Source organism: Ammodytes marinus, assembly GCF_949987685.1.
Source record: "Ammodytes marinus genome assembly, chromosome: 23".
NCBI lineage: Eukaryota > Metazoa > Chordata > Actinopteri > Uranoscopiformes > Ammodytidae > Ammodytes > Ammodytes marinus.
This window is the reverse complement of record NC_137227.1, coordinates 829,237-849,512: the sequence shown is the minus strand read 5'-3', so window position 1 is coordinate 849,512 and position 20,276 is coordinate 829,237. Positions and strand designations below refer to the sequence as shown.

At 43.3% G+C, this 20,276-nt stretch overlaps 1 protein-coding gene across 2 annotated transcripts in view; it reads right to left on the bottom strand.

Annotated features, from left to right (window-relative positions):
* Positions 1-20,276, bottom strand: part of tbc1d19 (TBC1 domain family, member 19) — a 57,557-nt gene that overhangs the window by 30,094 nt on the left and 7,187 nt on the right. Inside the window, exons 4-10 of one of the 2 annotated variants that reach the window (XM_080051779.1) lie at positions 9,732-9,807; positions 9,470-9,544; positions 6,078-6,141; positions 5,025-5,071; positions 4,640-4,750; positions 4,378-4,450; positions 497-535 (exon numbers count right to left, since the gene is read on the bottom strand). In XM_080051779.1, the coding sequence (XP_079907905.1) occupies positions 497-535; positions 4,378-4,450; positions 4,640-4,750; positions 5,025-5,071; positions 6,078-6,141; positions 9,470-9,544; positions 9,732-9,807 (485 nt within the window). The remainder of the gene's footprint in view (positions 1-496; positions 536-4,377; positions 4,451-4,639; positions 4,751-5,024; positions 5,072-6,077; positions 6,142-9,469; positions 9,545-9,731; positions 9,808-20,276) is intronic. The other variant, XM_080051780.1, reaches the window with a different exon arrangement.

Sequence of the window (20,276 nt, the reverse complement as noted above, 5' to 3'; positions counted from 1 at the left end):
CACTGCTCCACCTTCAGTTTCACTTTTGTTTTCATCTCCGTCTCAAATAGCTGTTTCGATCAGCTGGTCGGCTCGTGAGCCCAATGGCCCCGACAGCGGGAGTCAGTCTAAAAACATATGATCGCTAGACTAGTTATGATCACTTTTAAGACAAAAAGCAAAATTATGAAATAAAGACCTCTCTGCCTCTCTCTGTCTATCTGCTGGCCGGTCTTTCTCACTGCAAAAAATTATGTTGAGCCCCCCCCCCACACCTCCACCCCTACCATATTAAACGGTTAAACGTGTACACGAAAACATTGCAGCCGGTTAACCGTTTAGACATTTTTGTAAACATTCACACCACTAACACCTACAGTACTTCACTGAGATCAAACATTTTCCACATTTATGCATTTAAATACCTCGGTGTAATAATTTGAATGACAGAAAAGCATTTACAGAAAGAGATTTAACATGAAAACAATTCAAAACCTAGAACCAAGCTGTAACTAACCTGTTTTTCCAATTTGAACATACTCACTCTCAAACAAGTCTGCGCAGGGATAAGAAAGACAGAGGAAACAGATGCATCAGTGGCTAATTTTTCAACTAATGTTATCTCTTTGCTTTACAAACACAAGTTATAATTCTATTTAAAGCCTAAACACCAGACTTTAACAATGTCAATATCTAGACTTAAGAGAGATATTGTTTGAGGAAACCCAGACGGCCATGTGGCAAGGGAGAGGAACACAAGCTGATATGAGGCCAGATTGGTGTACACACCGTTAAACTCCAGTAATCATTAGGTAAACACATCCTGAGGATTTCTGATCATTTACTGCTAGCATTAAAGAGGAACTTATGCTATTTTTCAGTCTAACTTTGGTACTGCAGTTTAGCCTCTCTGCAAAAACGCTCTGTCCCTCTGCACACTGTTTGAACCTGGCCAATCATGGAAGGCCGGTAACTGCATAGCAACAGGCACGCCCCCTAGTTTCACGTTACACTGAGCAGACTGCAGTGTGAGCGCATGGACATATAAAGAAATGGACACCGGATTGAAACATGGCGCCCATTCATTCCTATGAAAGCTGCTCATTGGTGCAGAAAAGCCAAAAGGAAGTGACTTTCTGCTTCATGGGTGCCTAACACGCCCCTAAAGCATGACACGCAGGGTACGTTTCACTGACGTTACTCATTCTCGAGCAGTGTAACGTTATAATTAGTGCTGTCAGTTTAACACATTATTAACGGCGTTAACGCAAACCCATTTTAACGGCGATCATGTTTTTATCGCGCGATTAACACTCGTCATGGCCTAGCAAACGTTGTGGTTTTTTCACATGCTGTTGAATCAACTAGTAATGTTAGAACAACTGAAACACCACAAACTATACATATGGCTCGCAGTTAAGTTACTGTTAATTCAAATGGAACATGTCCTACAGCGTAATTTAATATTAAAATCATTTAACTGGCAAAACGGCTAAAAGTCCAGTCAATTCTGACTTTTATTTTGAAGCAGAAACCGGAATCTAGCACTTCCTAGCCCAGCTGCGCGACCTCTAGTAGCTTCTTCCGTGTGTGAGTCTGGGTCGGGAGTTCGCGGAAAAAGAACAGAAAAGCTTGTAATTTGCAGAAGTCTTACTTATAACCCTGCGCGCGCACCAAAACCTCCATGAATGTTAGTGGCAGCCGGCAGTCATTCATTTTCACTTTAATTTTCGCTACGAATGGCGACTGAAGCCTCGGCTGCAGCAGCGCCATAGCCACCACCCCACATACACAAGCGTATGGTGTGTCCACTCCACACAGTCTGAAATAAGCCGTCGATGAAAGACTCACAAAACATTTAGGCCTACAACAACCAGTTTAATTTAGCCTGAATACTTGTTTTATATAGCCTATGTTGTTTTATGGTTTGGTTTATAATATGTCCGTGCATTAAGCTAAGCGGGACGAGCACAGTTGCATTGTTTATCGACCATTGAAGTATAAATTACTAATCCCCGATGATTCTCTGTATGTAATCTTTAAATTACACCCCGTCGTTGTAAAGTAATATAGTGATAAACAAAGATTCCTCCCGCCATCGGAGGCCGGGCCGGCCGAAGCAACGGTTGTTTCACTACGACTCCTTTTAGCGGCTCCACCCCTAACGGCTAAAACTGAAAACAAAACGTCTATAAAACGCTTTCGGTGGCGTTTTGAAAAGCGAAAATTTCCATCCTATTAGTACATGGTCTATAGAAAAGTATAAGCCTTTGATATCCAGAAAAATTTAGCGGAGATACATTCTTGTTTGACGAAATTGTATTGAGAATGAATGGGGTCGGCACCCTATGATCTCCATTTTGTTTTACGGACCCGTCCCAGACAGTCAAAGCGTGTAATACCAGGCGTGGCCACCTGGCCATGCTGGCTGCTCGGAAAAGGCACAGTCCTGGGGGCCTGTGTGAGCGGGGAGAGGGGGACAGGGCATGGACCTATAAAGAAATGGACAGCGGATTAAAAACCGTTCGAATGTGACGCGCATTCATTCCTATTAAAGTTGCTCATTGGCGCAGGGTGTCGCTACACGATCTGAGGAGCCTGCACGATATGAGGACCGCATGCGCAGAACGGCCGCCATCTTTGATAGCCCGCTACGGCTACACCAGTCATTCATATGTGTAGGCCTATACATTAATACTTTTATTTACTGCAGTGCTTTCTAAGACAGTCGCCTAGGCAACAAATGTCAGCGTGGGGGGGTGAGGACGCTGACATGCGTTGCCTAGGCGAGGGCAACATCCAGGAAGAATTCTTTCCATTACTTCCTGGCTTTCATGGGTGCCTAACACGCCCCTAAAGCATGACGCGCAGTGTACGTTTCACTGACGTTCCGGATGAAGAAAGCAGTGTAACATTCTAATATGAATGTTTGTAAGCTAAGCGGGGACGAGCACAGTTGCATTGTTTATCGACCTTGGAAGTATAAGTTACTTATCCCCGATGATTCTCTATATGTAATCTTAAAATGACACCCCGTTGTTGTAAAGTAATATAGTGATTAACAAGTTCTGAACGAAGATTCCTCCTGCCATCAGGGCAGCAATATTAGCTTATGTTAGCTAAACCAAATAGTGGGTTAGCCCTGTTTTGTAGCGTTTGCTGTTAGGGAGTGAGCAAAGTTCTTATGTTATCTATTGAAATAAAGCAAACAAATGTTCAAATGCCTAAGTGAGCTTTTTAAAGTTTAATTATAAGACCAAATGTGTGGCTGTCAAAGCAATTGCCTAATCAGAATGAGTTAGAATTAGTTTTCATACATTTGTTTCACTACGACTCGGTTCAGCTGCCCACGGCTGCCCACCCCTCCTTCTCCCGCAAAAACAAACGGCTGAAACTGAAAGCCGTTGGGGCTAATAAAACGCTTGAGGTGGAGTTTTGAAATGAGAAAACTTAAATTGTATTAGTACATGGTCTAAAGATAAGTATAAGTATATAAGTATATATATGATTGATATCCTTGTTCGCCGCTTGTAGTGTAGTCCACGGGGATATCTGGGTCCGGACCCTTTGAAAATAAGCCCCTCCTACAGCCCCATCCACAGCCCATTGATACCAGGCTTGGCCACTGAGCACTGCTGGATTCTGACAGAAGGCACAATCCTGGGGGCCTGGGACAGGAACATGTCTGAGCGTGCAGCAGCATGACCGTACATGGAAAATCCGCTTTATCTACGTAGATAAAACCCGGAAACTAGACACTAGGCTGCCGCGAACGGCATCGGAGTGTTTAGGCTGTGCTCAGCCACCTGCAGCCACCCCAGACAGTAAGCAGGGAATTTGTCTAAAATGCATGTATGTCATTATCTGACACTTTGGTATCATTTAGCATGACTGTATAACATCATAACAGCATGTATAGGTCAGAAAAGATGAAAAAGCATAATAGGTGCTCTTTAATAAAGTATTTAGTATATTAAGGATTAATATATATTAAAAGTATTTCTCTTCTTAGACCTATCAAACAATATTAGTGAGAATATATCCTTGTCGCAGTTGTCGCGGGTTCTAGTCCGACCCGGGGACCTTTACTGCATGTCATCCACTTCTCTCTCCCTATTTCCACTCTGTACTCACTCCTCTCAACTGTCAATAAAAAGTTAAAATACCTAAAAAAATATATTTTAGAAAAATGGTGCTGGTAGGTTGATTTTGTTACCTTTGGAAAGAGTCAGGCTAGCTTTTTCCTGTCTTTATGCTAAGCTAAGCTCAGCTAAGCCAAGCAGTAGTTGGCTGCATCGCCATGTTTAACAGCTGACATGAAAGTGGTATTGTTAATTAAACTTAGAATCATTGGTTTTCTTTCGGAGGCTAAGTGTATTTGCACTTCTTGGTGAATACCTGGATGGATGTGTGCATGGTCATCAATCCCCAATTGCCCGTTGTTTAGGTTCAGCTCTGAGTAGGCCTGTCTCTGAGAGTTTAACAGGGGAAAAACACCACGACAGATTTGAAGATTTCAAAAAACATTTCCTAGTGTATGGTAAAAGGATATACTGTTATATATTTGTTGAACTCAAAAGGCCACTAATGGACAAAACCTTAGCACATAAGCACAAAAAATTATGAATCCCAATGATCCATACAGGCACTTTGTTCCTACCAGCTGTGGGATGTCTCTGACATTGAGGGGGACCTGGATGAGACCCCAGTGGCTCCTGGTGCTCACGTCCTCGCTGCTATCGTGATTTGGGTTTCTCATGCTGATTAACACCTGCATAGACAAAGATCATGTAGTTAGAATGGATTATTTTTTTCTTAAAAGGTGGAGTCAGAGATTCTGGGGAATGCTTGTTGACGAAATCTCCCAATGATTTGTTTTCAGCGCGCAGACAGTACGGACAGGTAACAGATCGTGAGAAGATATTCACTGATTTGAACATAAAATGTTTGTCTCCAGAATCGCTGACTCAACCTTTAAATGTCTAGCTCTCCTTTAATTTAGAAGAACTGCACTTAATACTTTGAGCTGTGAGAAACTGACTTACCTCCAGAAAGTCTTTGGGGGCATAGACAGGCCTAAAGCGACTTAAATCTACAGAGACACAAAGACATTAATGTATCTCTAGAATACATTACTCAATAGCACCACTTACTAGTCACACTTTGTAAGTGTGACAGCCAGCTGATACATACTCACAATGTATACACATGCAAATTCAGATCAGGTTTAATAGGTGTAAAAACAGACTATACAAATTGATAGAACCGTAAAGTCCATTTAATCAACTTGAGCTTAAACATATACTTTAGTGACACTTGCACATAAAACAGCACAGGGCAGCTTTAGTAAACTCAAGGGCCATGTCATCCCCAGAAGGAGGGCACATTAAGCTTGGGACGGAAGGAGAGGTGCTGCTCCTTATCGCTGTCTGGACAGCTTCTATATTCACAGTCCAAAGTGTTTATAGCCGTGTGACGGCACATCCTAATTGTTATTATACTCTGGCTGAGCTGTGATAGCATTGTCAGGACACAAGGCTAAATGTTCTTTGTAAAATGTACTGGCTAGACATGCAAACGCTGGGTTCATTGAGAGAAACTGAGGGTTTCTACATTGAGGTCTGAGATGTGTCTACTGAAACAAAATGCTAACACATTCTTAACAATCAATATAAAATCAATACACTGCATACGTCCTAAAAACATACCCTTACATACACTTTAGCTAGAACGATTCTCCACTGCAGAAGCTTGTCTGCTTATTATTAACAATGTTATTTCACCCTAAGACCATGATTGAGACCTTTGAAGCGTATCTGATAAGACAGAGAAAAAAATAAAAATTAAAACAGAATCAACATCTGGGAAACTACTCTTTATTCTATTTAACTTTAGAAGTTGCAGAATATAGCCCAATTCCTAAGAAAACCTTCCTGGATACTAGTAAATAAAACAACACACAAAAAAACACAGAAGTGGTAGATCTGGTTGAGAGATCTGTCAAGCTCAGACAGATGCACCAGCGCTCTGACACATCAGCACTTATCTTTCCTAAAAAGAATGCACATGGGCCAAAGTCCTTGGTAATGTCTCCACACCTGGTTCATCTGTGCCCATCTCGTTCCATTTATTGGCCAGCTCCTTCTGCTCCACTGCAGCCCTCTGCGTGGGCAGAATGAACATTTCAACAAACCCATACAGCTAAAACACAAACAATCTTTGAAATGTCACATCAAAAATTTGATTTTGAATGGATGGATACCAATCTTACACCCGGGACACACATCTACCTCTGGAGCGCGTCTGCGACTGTTACTGCTGCGTCTCTCTCTCCGTTTTACTTTGATAATTCCCATTCATGAGAAGTTGTTTTACAGTTTTCTACGATTGCTAAACCACAGTGGGCACAACTGGAACGACAGGTGCAAAACTCTAACAACAGTATGCAGAGCAGCGGTTCACTCGGACCAAACTGTAGCTTGTTTTTACGGTGGCGCTGAGCATTCACCAAATAAAAAAAAGTTTCACTGCAGGATCTCGTAATTACGAGATAAGTATCTCGTAATTACGAGATAATATCTCGTAATTACGAGATAATTATCTCGTAATTACGAGATAAAGATCTCGTAATTACGAGATAAGGATCTCGTAATTACGAGATAAGGATCGCCCTCTCATTCATCAATAACGATGTCTGTGTGTGTGTATTTGTGTGCAGACGAGGTGAACCTAGCCATAGGAAAACGTAGGCAATAGCCTTGGTTTCCGGACTACAATGGGCCCCATAATCAATAAACTTATTTTAAATATTTGTTTAGGCTACTGTTCATTCATTAATCAGCGATCGCATCGGGTAGGCTACTGAGGGACACACTTTCGGCTTTACGCCCGTGATCAGCTGCTGAGGTCCGACTGGGCTTTTCTCCTGAATAGTCCCAGTGACTGCATATCTGCACAAAGTTGACATGGCTATCATTGTCATGCCCTCCTTGTAGAAAGTTCTTATGTGTTTGTATGAGTCATGGATTACACCGAGTTTAACGACTGCATTTAATCAAAGCATTCAATAAAACTGCGTTCCGATACAGTAACAAACAGGAGGTAAAAGTGAACTAGCCCACCGGGCATTCTGATTGGATGAGGCAACACAGTACGGTGGCTCCGGTGGCTCATAATGAACAAACTGCATATACAAAGTGAAAGTGTGTCCCTCATTTCCCAATGCGATCGCTGATTAATGAATGAACAGTAAACAAATATTTAAAATAATTGTATTGATTATGGGGCCCATTGTAGTCCGGAAACCAAGGCTATTGCCTACGTTTTCCTATGGCTAGGTTCACCTCGTCTGCACACAAACACACACACACACACACACACACACACACACACACACACACACACACACACACACACATCGTTATTGATGAATGAGAGGGTGATCCTTATCTCGTAATTACGAGATCCTTATCTCGTAATTACGAGATATTTATCTCGTAATTACGAGATACTTATCTCGTAATTACGAGATACTTATCTCGTAATTACGAGATCCTTATCTCGTAATTACGAGATATTATCTCGTAATTACGAGATCCTGCTCTGAAACTTTTTTTTATTTGGTGAATGCTCAGCGCCACCGTATGTTTTAGCTTGTTTTTCATTGCTTATACACAACCTTCAAAACTCTACACACCTATCTCATGGCTTAACCACAGCCTGCACAACACTGTGGATTTCCAGCACTTTTTTCAAATGCTAACACACTGCTGCCACAACTATAAACCACACATTCAAAACAGAAGTAATCCCTTTCAAACACTGCGGATTGCAATTTCAACTCAAACACTAAGATGTCTTGTTTAGACTTGTTAGTGAACATATATACAGTATAAAGGGAAAGCTCAAAAATATATTTTTTTTTGGAAATGGACCCAGGAAGACAGGTTGTTGGAGGTAGAAGAGTGGCAGTGAGAGTGTGGATGTGTGGAGGAAGACCTAGAAGACATAGAGCTGTAATGTCTGATGAAATACAGTAAGGGCAACACTGATAGACCCTGTTGTGAATCATGGTCTCTCATTGAGAGAGGCAGGGTTGAGAGTGCAACCCAATCTGCAAAAAACTAAAGTTGCATCTGTAATACGAATTTTCCAGCAAACAAACAGCTTAGAGTTGCATCCTTACAGTAAATGACAACATTACAGGAATTGATTTCTGTATTACAATTTTAGAATATTTAAAAATACTACATTTGGAAATGTTTTCAATAAAGTATACAAAATGTGTATCTATTGAAGCAAACTTCTGATTTTAATTTCTTTTTGTTTTCCTAAAAAAAATTAAAAGTTTGTAATTTGTGTATTGGGGTTTGATGCTAGTGTTTGTACTCTGAGCAGGTTCTGAGTGACAGTGTGTGTTATCTCAATGCGGCTGGTTCATAGTGTTTGCTGCACTGAACCTGTTTTGCAGGTGAAGTGAACTGTTCAGCTCCAATGACTGTTGGTAGTGCAGACTGTAGTTAGAGTTTTGCACATCGAGCTACAGTTGTGCCCACTGTGGTTTAGCGATCGAAAAAAACTGTAATACAGTTACAAATTATTAAAGGTGAAGTAAGCGGTTTATTTATGTTAATATAAGTGTTAAATCGCTCTTTATTCATACAGTGATCACTTACATAATATGCGTGTTTCATAAAGCTGATCTCTCAGTCAGCTGCTATGCATGTAATCGGCAAATAAACCTTTCGGTGGATCCCAAAATTAATATCCAATCACAAGAGAGAACGCTACAACCGCTAACTGCAGTAACTGACAGGAAGTTAGCTAAAAGAACCATTCCGCTTACAGCACCTTTAATATTGAGTGTCGACAGTAATCCGTGTGCCTCATTGCATTCTTTTCCACATTTGTGCTTGTGGGAAGTTTTATTTTGAAAGAGACAAACCAGGAAATGGGGAAACTACAGCGAAAGCTGCTAGTATGAAGTCAACAAAGTATTTCTCTATCAGTTAAAGCAGATAGACCCGAGTCTCCTGAGGTGAAATGGTGTGTCGCTGCAGACGCTCCTCCAACGGGCATCGGCGGTGTGATGTGTGGTTGCTCTAATCTGTTAACACGGTCGCCGGAAAAAAAAGGCAGACGCAAACACGCATTAGACGCAGGATATGTGTCCCGGGCCTTAGTGTGTGGACAGAAGCAAACCATCCAGACCGCACTGGCTGCTACACAGTCTACAGAACCATTGCTAACTCTTTCTAAACACGACTTACATAGACTTGGATAATGTTAAACTTTGCCACAGCTCATTCAGCTTAGGGATAATAGGATAAAAATAGAAGTAATAAGATGCACTTTGAGAAGAATGATGCAGATATGAAAAAATGCAACATTATGAAGGCTTTTGCATTAGATAACATGTTGCCAGAGAACCTCCATTAAGAGGTGTTGTATTGATGCTAACGTTAGCTGTGGTTGACAATATTACAGCTACCATGCGAGCCAGGGGCACTTCCAGCTCTGTACTCATGCTGTTGAGGCTTTTGAGGACACGCTTCTCCCAGCTGGCCTGTGTGAGAGAGCACACGCACACAAACACACACACACACACACACAAACACATTTGGCTTCAGATACCATGTCACATATGGGGAATAAAGAAGCAATTGGCTACGTCTCTATGCAAAAACAAAAATACAGGAGAGGTAGAAGAGGAACAAGTAAAGAATGACTGAGATATGAGGAGACAGACAGACCTGTGCCTTGCGCATGTAGGCCAGCGGCTCTTTGAGATGTTCAGGAGGGGCCGCGGGATGGCTCGGGGGCAGCTGGCTAGAATAAGCAAACACGAGAGAGAGTGTGAGTGAGTGAGTGAGTGAGTGAGTGAGTGAGTGAGTGAGTGAGTGAGTGAGTGAGTGAGTGAGTGAGTGAGTGAGTGAGTGAGTGTTGAGGGGAGGTCAAACAATGACAGTAAATAATGAAACCATGAAAAGTCTGACAGCTTTGAGGGACTGAAGCAACAAACGTACTGTGTTCAGAAAGAGTTGCGTCAAAGTGCTTGACAGAAGTCCGCTGGCAAATTAAACCCAAATTAATGTAACTGTTAGATTCGTCCTAAAAAAGACCTCTCACCATGAGAGAGCTGGGAAGTCAGAACATGCATCGCAGCAATGGTCTGCTGTCTTTTCTCTTCACGCGAAACCTAAGGGGCATATTCAATGACTCAAGGTCTCAGTGCGTTAAACAATGTTCAACTTAATCTAAACACCAATAAGAGTGCTGGTATTTTACCCTCAACGGTAAGAGAGAGCAGTTAGAGAACACTTTTCAAGGCTGTTAATCAAAACTTTTTCCAGCCATTTGGTTCTAATAAGGGGTGATCACAAAACAATAATTTTGGATTATTATGGTTATTTTCAGTAATTAAAGTTAACCTCAGTGTAAAAACCTCTTGAGTGTTTATTTTTCCTGTCAAAAAACGATAAACGAAAAGTTCAAAACATTCTATTCAAATTTGTATAGTTCTGATTGTACAGTAGACGCAACAGTGATGGAAACCTTTTTCAGTGGCCTGAACATGCCTTCCCTTTCTCAGGACCTGAGATATAGCCTTGAGGCACCTATTACTCAGAAAGAAATTTTTGCAGCAATAACATCTATGCAATCAGGCAAATCTCCTGGTCCAGGCGGACTTCCATCTGACTTTTTTAAGAAATTTTCAGCCGAATTATCGCATTTTTTATGTTCAGTATTCTCAGACTCATTTGACTCAGGTAAACTCCCGCCTTCGTTCTACCAGGCCTGTATTTCCTTGTTGTTAAAAAAGGATAAAGATCCTCTAGATTGTGCATCATACCGACCAATTTCACTATTAAATACGGATGTGAAGATACTTGCTAAAATTCTCGCCCATAGATTGGAGGATGCTCTCCCCTCTATCATATCCCCCAACCAAACTGGGTTTATAAAGGGACGCCAATCATTTTATAATACCCGCCGGCTAATGAACATTTTATATTCCCCGAGAAATATTGAATCAGAATGCCTCGCTTCTATGGATGCTGAAAAAGCATTTGATAGAGTAGAATGGAATTATTTGTTTTTCACCCTTGAAAAATTCGGTTTGGGTCCTGTTTTCACTTCTTGGGTTAAATTATTATATGCATGCCCTTCTGCCTCAGTATTAACAAACAGCCGTTACTCAAGTAGTTTTGATCTGCACCGTGGGACCCGGCAGGGTTGTCCTTTGAGCCCGCTCCTTTTTGCTATTGCAATCGAACCACTTGCAATTGCCATTCGCGGTAACAAACAGATTCAGGGGATATGGAGAGGAGGAATTGAACATAAGGTATCATTATACGCCGATGACTTACTTTTGTTTGTCGCCAAGCCAGCCACCTCTTTTAGAAGCAGCGCTGCAGCAGCAGCTGCTAAGACTTTCCATGTGTGTCCGAGAAAAGTGCGAGAGACGCAGCAGTAAGGTAAGGCGACGCGCTCCAGAGGTAGACGCAGGATGTGTGTGGAGGCCGTTACACTGCAATTTTTGGCATTGCTCCAAATCAGGGCTTGCCTAAAGTGAAGTTGAAGGTACTGGCCCTCACCTCTTTACTTGCTTGTAGGGCTATCTTACTCAAGTGGAAAGATCCTGCTCCTCCTTCCCACTCACATTGGATTAGAGACATTATGTCATGTATGAATTTAGAGAAAATACGTTATACTACCCAGGGATCCGAGAATAAATTTGACAAAATTTGGCGCCCCTTCCTAAATTATTTTAAAAAACCAACAACAACAATACAAGAGTAGCTACCCACTCCCCTCTCTTATCTGATTTAATTTGATTTCTTTATGTTTTTTTTTTGTTTTGTTTTTTCATGTCGATTGTTTATTTGTTTCTTGTAGCGTGTATTTCGTTTATGTAATTTTTTTAAATTGTGTATTGTTTTTTTTTTCTTTTTGTGTGCTGTTTTTTTTTTTTTTTTTTGATGCAGGATTGTTTGTGGTTGGGTGGGGGGGTGGGATATGGGCGTGGTGTGTTCGGGGGAAGAAAAAAGGGGAAAAAACTCAATCATTGTACTGTATTTGCTTCGCAAATCTTTTGATGAATAAAAAAACCTTTGGAAAAAAAATAAATAACCAAAAGTAAACAATAAAGTCAATAATGATGACAAAAACAAGACATGTCCGCATGATCACACAACCACTCTGTTTAAAACACACGCTGTACTTTGATTCTGTGGTCTTTGAAGGGTAATGTGTTCATATTATATTCATATACAAACCACATTAGCCCTGAATAAAAGCATAACGTTCATTCTTCACATTACAGTAGCACACACACACACACTCTCTCTCTCTCTCGGTTGTCCATCGATTTCGATGATCACGTCCACTTTTAACCTTTTTGTGAAAAAATTTAAAATAAACAAAAACATACTTTCTCACTTACTTACTTGTTCCCTATCCTATCAAATGGCTACCAAAGCCTAAAACAGCACAGTACCTTCAACAGACCCAGGCTCTGTACAAACAAGCTCCAGGTAGTTTCGATGCCGATTCAACCTATCCTATCCTACTGCAAGGCTGTCACAGCCTAAAAACAGCAACGCCACCTTCAACAAACACAGGCTCCGTACAAGCAAGCTCCAGGTAGTGACAATGCCCATACTACCCATCCCAATCATTCCACATCTATCTATTTAATGTGGCTATACACCCAATCCTAGACCTACACAACCTCTGACAAGTAGGACATGTAAATGTGTCAGTGAAACCGAGGGCTCCACAGGAGTTTTCCTCCTGTCCCTCCTCTGCTGTCTCCTGGCTGTCCTGTCCTCCTCCAGCCTACAGGTCCTTACACACCTGCCGCCATGTGGTGCAGTCAGCAGCAGTCATTTCCAGGTCCTCAGGGCTGATGTTACATTTATTAAATGTGGTCTTCATTCTGGTCCTTGTAGCTTTCTTCTGCCCCCCAGCCGAGCGATGGCCATATCTTAACTGGCCGTACAACACTCTGCGGGGCAGTCGGTCCTGGGGCTTACTCATCACATGTCCAAGCCATCTCAGCTGGTGCTGGGTGACCAGAGCCTCAATACTTCTACAGTTGGTCTTTGCAAAGATTTCAGAATGAGGAATATGATCACGCCAAGTGATGCCAAGGATACGCTGCAGACAGCGCATGTGAAAGTTCTCCAGGGACTTGAGGTGGCGGCTGTAAGGGACCCAAGCCCCACAGCCGTACAGCAGAGTGCTGATACAGACATCATGGTACACAGACACCTTGGTGCTTGTTTTGAAAAACAAAGGCACTAGACACTTGCCTGAACTCGGTTCTGGACCTCTTTATCAATCAGAGAGCATCGTCGGGTATTTAAATCACAGAACTACTGATAGCTGTTCATCAGCAACAGTAAAGACAGGCATAGTGGAAGGGGGGCTGGCACTCTATTGACAAATGACCTCTGTTTTGGTGGTGCTGATGGTTAACGAATCCTGTTGTATGCTCTGGCTGCAGCATTAAGGACATACTGAAGCTCTTCTGGAGAGTTAGCAACAAATGCGCAATCATCTGCAGACTGCAGTTCAAGGACCCTTTCATCAAGCAGTTTGGTGGTAGCTTGGAATCTCCTGATATTAAACACGGGCACTACGGTCTACGACTGCAGAGCTCCTGTCTGTCCCCAGAGTTAAGAAAGCTGCCGGCAGCAGGGCTTTCTCGTATCGAGCTCCTTCGTTATGGAACACACTCCCGATAGAGATCAGACAATCTGAGTCTATCGAGGTGTTCAAGTCTAAACTTAAGACGTATCTCTTTGAATTAACCTTTGGTTAGCGCTCGTCCACCTCTCTGCTGGCGCGGGGTCGGTGGCGGGTCACCCTGTCTGGGGTCGGTTCTTTGGCCTCTGCTGGGGGGGAGTTTGCTCTGGGGTAGGTGCCGGTCTTGGGCTGTTCCGGTGGGCTGCCCTGGCCGCTCGGGCTGGGGCAAATTGGCATCTGACCGTGCGCACCGCTGCTGGGGGGTGGGACCATGCCTTGCCTCCGGACAGGCGGTCGCGGCGGCTTGCGGGGCCTGGCTGGGTGGGTCATGTCGGCTGATGGGGTTGGGCCGGGGGCGGGGCACTGGGGCGGCGGCGCTGCCTGCCGCTGTCGTTGGTGTGCTCTGGGCTGGGGGTGGCCGGGGGGGTGGTGGTGTCGGGGTGCGTGCTCAGGCGTCGGCAGTGGCGCCGTGCTATTGCCTGACTGGACCGTTGGGTGGGGTGGAAATGGGGCATCGGGTGCAGATTGTGTAATTGTTGCACTGGTAGGTGGGCACTGCGATGTTTTTAATCGTTAGACGCTGGTTGCTTTTGAGAAGCAATCTATGCAATTTGCGTTTTAACTGTTTTTAACTGCTTTTAAACAGTTTTTAACTGTTTTTAAACTGTTTTTAACCATTTGTCCCTGCCTAGCGGTCCGCTCTGTGGCGTCACTGTTGGCGTCTGTGTTTTCGCTGCCCGGCGTCGGTGCTCCTCCGGCTGGTCCTAGCTCTAGGTATGCCGATGGCGGCGGAGGATGCGTCGCGCCCTTTGTGCTTGGCGCCTCTGGCCTTGCCTCATGGGCTGGGCATGGCCGGTGGGCCCGAGTGGGCTGTACGGGCCGCCCCTCCGGGGGTTTCGGCTGTGGTTGCTCCTCGTGGCAGCAGTGCATTTGGCTATTTCTCTATTCTATACTCTATTCTCTATCTATGGCCCCGGTCCTCCTCGAGACTAGTGCCGCACTGGGGCGTGCTCTCTGGGGGCGGGGTGCTGGGGGGCAGGCTCTGGGTCTGGGGGGCTGGCGCCGATTGTGTGTCGGTGGGGAACGGTAGAGTGTAAATCAATGTAATTTAATGTTAATTGTGTTCATATTGTTTACCATTGTTATAGTGTTATTATTAACAGCCTGATGAGCTGCCTCGGTCTCAGTTTGTCTGGGCCTGAGTACCGGTTGTCCTCCCACTGAAAAATTGTCCTGCCGACGCTAATTGCATAACTGATACCATTTCTCTGACATTTGTTCTCCTCTGTCTATCTTCCATGATTGGCTGAGCGTTGCCCCGGGGGTTCTCTCCCTCTGTCTACAAAGCACTCTCCATGCTACTTGACTGACTCCGAGTTCTGTGCGGAATCAGCTGTCCTAGGAACGGATCCTCCCCGCCTGCTATTGCCTCACATCAGCACTGATTCACCGTCCATCAGGATAGTACTCTTTCTACTCGCTTGCTTGTTCAATCTTTAAATTAATTTTTGCTTTGCTCATTGGTTGCCTGTCTGTCCTCTTCCAGTTTTCCCTGGTCGTAACGAGACGGTGTGGATCTGGTCCCCCCTCCGGTAACATCTGAGAATGGACCATCAACGCGAAAGATGTTGCAGTGGTTAAGGATGCCACCTGGAGACGTGGGATGTAATCCCGGCGATGGAAACCTTAGTTTTCCCTGGTGGAGACGAGACGGTGTGGATCCTCTGGCAGCATCTGAAGTCTTCCTGCATCCACACTATTCGCACTTTACTTAGTATTACCATGTAATCACCTCTTCCTTTGTGACTTTCTCTACTTATGACATCTATTGCAGCATGTCCGTCCTGGGAGAGGGATCCCGTACTCTGTCGACTCTCCCTGAGATTTCTTAAATTTTTTATTCCCGGTAAAGGGTTTTTACTGGGAGTTTTTTCTCAGCCGAGCTAAGGGTGTAAGGGCAGGGTGTCATATTGTATCATATTGTATCGTATATCATATTGTATGAAATGTAAAGCCCACTGAGACAAATGTGTTTGTGATTTTGGGCTATACAAATAAAACTGATTTGATGATTTGATTTGAAACAGGTATAAGAATTTTAAAAAAGCACTTATTTTTGAGAGCCTCTTCCCCAATTTAATTGCACAAAGTGCAATCGAATGACAATAAAGAGATTCTGATTCTAAGCTAGATGACATTTTAATCATAAAAGTTCATATGAAACAACATTTCTGGGTTAAAGCTAGGGTTGGTAATTTTTTCACTGTAATATTTGGCAAAACTGTCATAATAGTCATTCAGCTATATGTAGGTGAAGTGGTCTGAACATTTATTTTTTCATCACTTTGCTCCCCCCTGATTCTGTGTGCTGCCCCCAAAAATTGCCACCGCTCATGTTAATTTTAACCAATCAGAGCGAGGCTCAGATTCCCCGTTCTTATTGGCTGTGGGACTGTCCGTTCACCTTGGCAACGACGTTGATGCGTCAGTTGCGTGAGCCTTCAAGACCCTAGCAGTCTGACACTACTGTTTGGCACTACTACGGCGGACAGCGAATAGCAGAGGTGGGACCAAGTCATTGTTTAGCAAGTCACAAGTCAGTCTCAAGTCTTTGCCCTCAAGTCCCGAGTCAAGTCTCGAGTCAAGACAGGCAAGTCCCGAGTCAAGTCCTAAGTCAATGCTGACAAGTCTCAAGTCAAGTCCAAAGTCCTGCAGTTTGAGCTTCGAGTAATTTCGAGTCCTATTAACCAAAAAGTAATAATATATTTACCCACATCATGTACACTTTTAAAATCTATATTTATTTATTAAAACAAGTGCAATTGAAATAGTGGAAAAAAAATTGTACGGACATTGCACTTCCCAATTGCACTATTTACCAGTGATTTTTAACATTTAACTCATATTTTGCAATACTAATCTTCATTTTAAACCACTCCTTTACAGAATAAACACATTTGTTAATTTGTTTCATGTTGACCACCTCATAGTTTTTATACCCGTACAAAATTATCTTTGGTATAATTTTTTCCAAATGGCACGTTGTTTGACAGCACTTCCTCTTCATTGGTTGTCCTGCAATTTCATTGGATGAATGCTGTCGGATCAAAACAACATTCGTCTAATTTGATTGACTGTTGTGCAGACAGCACATACACGCACAGACACTCTGTAGAAAAGGCCCCAAAGTGTATAGGTTACAGTGTTGTTATTTCTTATAGTGTGTTAAGATGTGTTTTGTTCAGTGTGGATGACATTTTAGCTGTCAGTTAGTGGCCGTGACGTCAGTCGGCCGGAGAGTCTGTTTAGTAAGTTTCCTTCTCTCTCAGATGTGTGAGTGTGCAGGTTGCCGCAGTAGTCGATCATTCCACAGTTGAAACATGTTTATTTGAGTTTATGTGAATCACCCGTGTGTGAGTAAGTAGGCTACATACAGTCCCGATCGATGTTATTAACGGCCACGGGTCGCAACAGCTGTTCTAACTAGGGATGCACCGATCCACTATTTTTAGTCCCGATCCGATTCCGATATCTGGGTTTTGGATATCGGCCGATACCGATACTGTCCGATACGATATCATAATTGTTATAAAAAATTTTGATGGTGGTGATGTTATGTGTAAAGCTAGGAAGTGGTGTCCTCTCTCCCTCCACCGAACGTCAGTGCATGCTCACGAGGCTCATTCGCTCTTTCATAGTAAAACAATTAAAATTTAAAAAAAAATTAAAAATTAAGTAATTTTTATTTTTTATTTTTTTAAATCGGAGCTGTCAGACCGATATCCGATACGCAGATTTCAGCCATATCGGACCCGATACCGATACTGGATCGAATCGGCCCCATCCCTAGTTCTAACGTCTCCTCACGAGCGGAATGTAAGCTTTTGTTCTTTTCCCGCGATGTATATGCTGCTGTGCCTGTGAAAGAAGGAAAATATAGAGCGGATAAATCATACTCCTCCTCTTCTAGTCTCATGCTTATAGTCTGACGTTTTTGGCCTTAAGTGGTGTTCTGGCCGACACCTCTGAAGTGAACCAGTGATAAGCAGATCAGCGCGGTACCGGTACATCCACCAGTTTCCTCTGCTACAAATAGCCTAGGCTACATGATGAAAGATACAGAGCGGTAGGCCTACTTAATAATATACTTTTTAATCTTTGTGTTTTGGGGAAAGTAGCAAGTCTTATCAAGTCAAAAGGCTCAAGTCCAAGTCAAGTCACGAGTCATTGATGTTAAAGTCCAAGTCAAGTTGCAAGTCTCTTAACATTTTGTCAAGTCGAGTCTCAAGTCATCATGTCAGTCATTTCATGACTCGAGTCCACACCTCTGGGGAATAGCAATGTCTTCACCAACGGACCCTCAATTTACCATTCCCCGGATACAACTAACACGGTGGGAGGACAGTGTGTACACAGAGGCTGAGAAACACAGAGGAGGAAATATATTTGCGGGCGGCTGGTGCTGTATGAAGCCGCTCGGGGTTAGAAGACGTGGGAAAAGTGAGCCAGGAGAATGGGCTTCCTGGTTAATTCAGTGAATATGTGCGGCGGTGCTTTAGCCAATAAACCAAGTTAGTACTGGTCGGATAGCATTAGTTAACTCACCCGGTTGTGTGCGGCCACCACCTCCATATAATGAACCCAAACATAACGGCTAAGTCCGGGGAACTTTCACGACAAGTAGGCCTACAGCGAAGCACCGGTTTATCTACGCCAGCCACGGTCCGGTCACAGCCAGGTAGGGTAATGTAGGCTACTTGCCTTTATTTTGTACTGCCGTGAACACAATGCCGCTGTAAATGTGTTTGGTATGGTGGTTTTTAAGGCTATTTAATGTGTCCCCCATACGTTAAGGTCTCAGGACATGGTGCTTATGTCTGCAGGGTTCGACATAACGTATAGCCCGATGGCCCGGGGCCAGTAAAATCATATGCAGGGCAAGTTGATTGGCCAGTCACTGTCCCGCCCGGGCCAGTGACTGGCCAATCACAGTTCAGTATCTTTTTGTAGACTACATCATGGTTCATTGAAATGCGCGTTCAGAGTCGTAATGAAAGCAGTGTTTATTTAAGACTCAATATAATAAACCTAATATAAAATATATTTTTTAATGAAAGGCCAGTGGACAACCGATGCGTGGGCGTTTTGACAGGCGGGGCAACAAGCGGGTGCACTCTCGCTCCGTTGGCAGAGCTGCCTACCGTCCGCCTGCGAGTCCACAAATTAATCGACTTGCTTTGCCCCCTTTCTTTCTTCCCACAGCAGAGGCTGAGGTGCAGAAAATGATAACTGCGCTTTTCCTTTATCTGCCGCCGTAATGTTACAGTATTTGCATCCAAGCCCCAATGGTAATACAAATGAGAGGCGTTATTTAAACGCTGTGAATGCGTCTCCGGTGATTGTGTCGGTTGTAGACAGAAACGAACGGAGGGACTCCGCTCACTGTACAGTTCCTATAGTCGCGCAGTTTGGCACTGTGTTTTCAGGCTCGAGACATTCAATCAGATCGCGGAAGTCTTTCCCATTGAAATCGCTAACGGGGAGAATATCCCCGGTTATTATTTTAGCCACAAACCACAGTTCTTCTGCGCGGCGGCTCACTCGCTGGCGAGATCACACGGTGAAACGCTGCTGTGATCGGACGAAGGCATTGTGTGTTTCTAAGGTGATTTAACGTCATAGTCTTAGACGAGCGTTTAACTTATGCTGCATATTTTGCACTGCATTGTTTTTTATCAATAGTTTGAAAAAATGGTCCCACACCGGACTCTTATATGAAGCTGACACTTCATGGAGAAGTGACACTCCTGCAGCGCGCTCACGACCAGACGTGAACTCACATACACGGTGAAATCTCCCATTAAAAAAAACGGCATAACCCCCTGATTTTCGGATTTCTATTCTATTTTTAAAGTCAACTTGAGCGCAAGTGGAAAACCGGTCATTCGGTCGACACATTCACATCCCTAATGCATATAGAGAAAGTAATAAAAACAGCCTACCACACCACAAAGACTGATCAGACCTTCATCTCTTATTTATTTTTTTATGTTTGAACATGACTTCTGCAGGTGAACTATCCATTAAACTGCCCAAATTCAAGAATAAAAACAACCATCAAACTACTGGACTTTAAAATACTGGCCGACTCTTTCAACATACTTTCAGTTGTAGGCTTCTAATTCAATATGTTTGCCTGGTTTTATATTATGTGTATGAGCAATATCAACATTTCATATAATTAACTAAAAGAAAAATAACCAAATCTAAAGGGAATATCTATACTGTTACAGTATAGATATTCCCTTTAGATCTGGTTATCTTTCTTTATTTTTCTAATACAGGTATTATAATTATTGACACTAAATTATGAAGAAAAAAAAAGTGTGTGCAGGGCCAGTAAAACTCGGATCCACTGGCCCGGCGGGCCAGTAGGAAAAAAAAGTTATGTTGAACCCTGTGTCTGTCCCGCTAAGACTAGCTGCGTAGGCGCGTAGGGCGCGTTGAGCCATTTTGACGGCATTTGGTGTGGCCGCACCATATAC